At 38.7% G+C, this 5,792-nt stretch overlaps 1 protein-coding gene across 1 annotated transcript in view; it reads right to left on the reverse strand.

Annotated features, from left to right (window-relative positions):
* Positions 1–3,142: 3,142 nt before the first annotated feature.
* LOC113954593 (basic proline-rich protein-like) overlaps positions 3,143–5,792 on the reverse strand; it is a 4,240-nt gene continuing 1,590 nt past the window's right edge. The window contains exon 3 of the mRNA XM_027659124.1: positions 3,143–3,150. Coding sequence (XP_027514925.1) covers positions 3,143–3,150 — 8 coding nt within the window. The remainder of the gene's footprint in view (positions 3,151–5,792) is intronic.

The following is a 5,792-nucleotide window of genomic DNA, read 5'->3' on the forward strand; positions in this document are numbered from 1 at the left end:
AGAAGAAAAATCTCCACTCTTGCGAATGAGAAAAAAAATTGCAACCATATTTAAAAATACTGAAGCCAAAATAATGGAGACTTTTAATAATAGATAAGTTAAAGCCATTGCAATGATAAGGCAGATCTGTATAGTGCTGGCTGCAAACTTCAAGTCACTACTGCAGGAAGACATCCTTCAAAGAGTTATTCATCATCGATATATACCTGACAATAAGGATTTTTGTTTTGTTTAGGAAGAAGCAGGTGAATCAAAACTCATTTGAAAATCTATTTCTTACAATATTTTGGTAGTTCTGATAGGGTCTGATCTGATTTTAATAAGACAAGACCTGTTCAGGAGCAGCTCTCAAAGCAATGCACACACAGGACATACGCAGTATTGCTCTGAACATACATTTGCCTTAACTTCTACAATGAGACAAAAAGCACCATGATATTCTTCCACAGTGTTTACTATATATTATTTTTTCCCCAGAAAATTTAATTTTAAATCTCATTAATAGCACGTCTTTTGTGTAGGGCTATCTCTTATTCTTACTGTCAATAAAACATCTGCACTTTTGACCCTGTGCACAAGTACCATTTCAGTAACTCACATCTAGTTCATGCCTGTGTGTGCACATGCACAGCACCCAGGATAAACATGTTTGCTCTTTAGCCCTGAAGCATCTCTGTTTCACTGCAGATTGTAGAACAGGATCAGCACAAACCATATGTCTCATGAGTCTCCAGGAAAATAAGGGGAAAAGTGAAAAATGGGGCTGTGGATCACCTCCAAATCCCTACTGAGGAAGGCAACTTGAGATCCTTGACATCTGTGGCCTCTCTTAAAAGGAAAAAAAAAGAGGAGAAGAACAGATCTATACAGACGCAGTGGTGGGAATTTATGTCTCATTTCCATTATGCCACCAGTCTCACACACTCCAGGCTTACTTATTCTTTTTTTATGGGAATAAGATTTCTGTGTCCTGTGACCCAGGATCCAGTCATGGTTCAGGACAGAGCTGAAAGCAGCCGGGGAAGTTTGCATCGAGGCGTTGGAGGAAAGCAGTTGTCAAAGCAGTCTGGTGAAAGCTAACAAGAAGAGCAGACGTGCAAGATGGAAAATATAAATGTCTGCTTTTTTACCTTCCAAAATGATGTACAGATGAGCTATCACATCGGGGGGGGGGGGGCATACCTGTGCACTGACTGACAGCTAGGTATTGCCAGAATAGCAACTGTCAATGCTGCCTGCTAACAACAGGACAGAATTAGGTATCCCCCTCTTTTTCAGTCTTTCAGGAGAAGCTGGGGATGTACAGACACACATTCAGTCACCTGCTTCAGCACTGTGTGGCTTCCTGTGGAAAACTACTACTCTTCTAAAAATGAAAAGGCATTGCACTGTGGATTTAAGAACATTAATAACCCAAATTTGCACTTTAACTTAGAGCCCATGCTTCAGTAGATTTAAGCCTTGAAACTAGGACAATTTTTGTGATGCAGGTAGAATAAGCCCCAACCTCTTGTGGCAAAATGCTTAGAGCAGTAAATATTTATTATTAAGTCAGCTAGGATCCATTTCGTCTAATTAAAACATTTGCATCCTGGTGCTGTCTCATCCCATACCGCCCAATGGAAAATGTATTTCTCTAAGTCAGTGCTGCTCCTGAAAGTGACCCCATTGAGCTGGAAGACTACAACCTCTCTGGACTGTAAAATCACTCAGAGACCACCTTCTGAGGGGGAGCTGATGACACAAGGCTTATGAAGTGCCAGCTTTACAATTGTTGCTGCTATAAAACATGTTTTTGGGGTTGGAATTGAATGTATTAAACTTCTTCATATAGCTCAGGAGCTTATAGCCTTTCTTTAGCACCTATTCATGAATGAAGTCCTGCTAAGCCGGGGATTACCGAGGGACACAGAGACAAGGTGTTTTTTACAATTTCTTTTGATTGCTGATGTCCTAGTGCCTGCAGTGATGAAGAGCACCCTTAGCTGGCCATATTACTGTACCAGACACCACCATACTATGTAATGGGAAGCAAAAATAATACAATTTAGATACAGGATATTGCAAAAGGAACAACTAATGCTGCACGCCTCTGAATTTATGGTGCCTGATTTCCTGTAGCTTCGTCTGTTGTGGAGTTTACAATGTTTACTAATGCAGCTTGGGCACACTGCAGCCTTCCTCTCTCTATGGGCACCAATTCCTTCTTTTCCAGCAGCTGCCTTTTGCCAAGGAAATTGCATAATGGCAGTTCTGCAGCTTTGACAAAGGTGGTTGAGGTTAGTCACATAGCTAGAGCATCATTTCTGGAAGAAAAATAGCAAACCAAACTAATTGACTCAGGAAATGAATTTGTCGATGTCATTTTTGTGTTCCCCAAAGGCATTTATGTAGTCACTGTAGCACTTTAGGTGGTGTTTTCCAGCTACTTCTAAAAAAACCCAAAAAACCATAAAGCCCCATAGAAATAGAAGTTGAAAGGAATTTTTCTGTTAACTTCATCTGTTCATTTTGTTGCAGCTAGGATTTTGCCTCTGATTTCTGCCCTGTGTTGTACAAACTGAAGATGAAGGACACTTTTAACTTGCCCTCTAACTAACACACTACAAGGGTTATAAGAAGTTAGCCAGATCATGGCTACCGAAAAGCGACTGAGATACAGTATTTGAAGTCAAGTGAAAAAGCACATCAAAAGTACCTACCAAAAAGGAACTGAAGAGAATAAAGCTACGTAATATTTGGGAAGAGCAACATGAGGTGGACAAAAGATATATAAAAGTGAAAGACTACAACCACAAGCTGAAAATAATGGCCTGGGTAAGGCAAGGAATGCAGGGTGAGGAGAGGAAAATCATTGGGCCAGGGACTAGGAGGGAATGAAGAATGTTTTTTGGATGGAGGTGAAGATGGAATAACCACAAACACTGGGACTGCCCTTGGCTGACCAGAACTTAAGTTGTGCATTAGCCACCACACATCCTTCTTCTCCCTTATGCCTTCCATAAGATATGCTTGCTAGTTGCTTGAAAGACTTCTTTAAAACTTGAGTTCAAGGACTTAGAGCAGAGTCCTTGCTTTCCTGCCTTGTTTATTATCCCATGTACCTTACCAACATATGTTCTAGGTGCTGGTACAGTACACACTAATGAGCTAAAAGGGAGACAGGACACACACTGAAATAGCACACAAAAATCATTCCATCTGCCAGACTTCTGGATAAATTGAGTTACTTTTAAGAGCTCAGGGAATATGGGAGTACAAAGAGCAAGATATAACTAGGGTGTGAAGCTGAGTTTCAAGTAGAGTCGGGAAAACTGACTTGTTTAGTTATATGGAGAAAACCCAGGAGTTAAGCAGTAACATAAGACTACAAATGAAAAAGCTATGCCAGCCTTGTGCCATGCTAGTTCTACATCACAGAGAGGTAGATGGAAAGATGAGGCAGTGAGTTTTCAGTGCATTTGCTTACAAAATTATTTAAAAACAAGTTTGATCTCAAAATATAGCCCCTATAGATATAATGAAAATAAATATCTTCCCCAATGCATTGAAATGTGACTTGTTACAAAAATCTAAATGACTTACTTCTGGTTCCACAGCTCATGTGATCCACTGCAAAATCTTGTGTTTTGAATGATTTTTTTTCTTCACAAGATGGAAAAAAAAAAAAAGCTAAAACCTAGCTAAATGCCTATCATGAAAATATCATTTTATTCCAAATTTAAAGCTGAGGTAAACTACATTTTCACTTACAAATGAAAACAGCCTAGGCATACTAGGAAGGCCAAACACACTGGTATTTTTTTTTAGAAATTTCTTCTCTAGAAACCAACGACTGGTATCTGAGGACCAGCACAGACTAAACGTAATAAAGAAACCTCACCTCTGAATTACAGGTATTCGAAGCTTACAAAATTTGAAACTTTTTATCCTGTTTGGGAAACAAAGTAGATGGTGACTTTTTTGTCACAGTTCCTTTCTGTTTGTGTGCCCACACGGTGTAGCACAAGGCAAAAAAGGAGAATTTGCAAAGAATCAACGGAAACCTTCTGGCAATATTTCAATTGGTCCAAAATTTTGTAAAATGTGGCTTCCAAAACTAAAATTAGCCACGTTCGATCCATTCCCATATGAAGAAGTGATGTGCTCTATCTTGAAGAAGATAAAATCTTATATGGAAGATGTGATGAGAAAGGCTGCTGGCATGAGCTTAGGATGTTCACATTTTAAGTGATGAAGACACGTCAGTGAGTTATGTAAATTATCTGAAACAAATGCCAAAATTCCTTTTACTAAATCATCACACACTTTACGTAACATTTAGCTTACTATAACCCTTTTCATATATACATTTCTCAGCCTTGCAAAAAGGAGAAAATAAAAGCTATTTTAGAAGTAATTTAGGAAGCTTAAAAAACAACCAGTCACAGTGAAATTTATTAGCATCTTTTCTATGCCTCACTTCAACTGCCACTTTATTGAAAAGTGTTATTCTAGTAAAATCCTTAAAAGGAATGTCTCAAGGCTTTCAATGACTACAAAGGACACTTGTAAAGTTAGCTGTTCTCATTAGTATACAGAGGCCAGGATTTGGGGAAGGGAAAGGGGGGGAGGGAAGGGGGATGCAAAATCAATGCATAATTATCAGTGGCAAAAAAGTTCAAGTCAAACTTGCCAGCTTTCAGAATTTCAGCTGACCCCCACACATATACTTTTAACCATAGTTGTGTAACAACACCAGCTCCATCAGCTGTGCTCAGTTTTGAGCTCGTCTCCTTCAGCTCTTTTAGCAATTAAACTATTCCTCCCAGGGTTCAAATTCAGTGTCAGCACAGCAAATACCCACCTCCCTGAGCATCTAAAGGGCAAATACAAGAATAACTAGTTTTTCAGTTGTGGCTAGTGGTTATATCTGATGCTAAGGTTTCTTTGTATCTGCTATTGAACTTTTTTTACTGGATTAAGAAACAAAGAAATTTCGAATAAAAATTCAGTTGAAGGACAATCTACCCACTATGTTATTGTGTTAGAGGATAAGAATTAATGGCAGATTTGAATCCTTTATAAGTTGTGCAAAATGCCACAAAAGCAGTGCAAGTTACGCGAAAAGAGACTTCAGATGCTAGCAATTAAGGAATTCTAAAATGCATTGAACTGCATTATAAATTAATCAAGATAAAGCTAATAATAACATCACATACTGGTCCTACTGCATGAGGAATTCAGTGAGACATCATAAAACCCTTCAGCATCAGTTTCTATTACTAGCTGTGGCAGAGAAAGAAATCTAAAATATTTTGTGGAATTAATGTATTCATGAAAGAACTAATCACAGAAATAAACGTAGCTGTTCAAATTGCTCTCTTGGACAAAGACAAACATCTTCCATTTTCTTTCATGTGGGATTGCTACCTTCTTCAAAGGAGCTTTTACCTCAAATTGAGTGGGGGTTGGGAGATTGTTATGCTCCAGTCTGTCTGATGTGTTCAGTTCTGATCTTGAAGCTCAATGACCACTAAAAACCCAAGATAGGATTTTACCAAGGAAGCCATTCAAAATAGGTATCAGAACTTAATAATGACCAGCATCAAATTATCAAATTCCGGTTTACAGATTTTTAATTGCTGCCTAGACCTACCTCTCCTTTCTTGAGTACTTCCCACCCCCCCCTCCTCAGAGGAAGAATAAAAAAAGACAACCCAAACAAGTAACCAACACAAGCTACGTTCCTGCCCCAATACAAGATCCCTAATTCTGGTTTCAGAATGATTTGACTTATAAATTCCAGCAGC

Source organism: Corapipo altera, unplaced genomic scaffold (genome assembly GCF_003945725.1).
Source record: "Corapipo altera isolate COAL_440 unplaced genomic scaffold, ASM394572v1 52, whole genome shotgun sequence".
Classification (NCBI taxonomy): Eukaryota; Metazoa; Chordata; class Aves; order Passeriformes; family Pipridae; genus Corapipo; species Corapipo altera.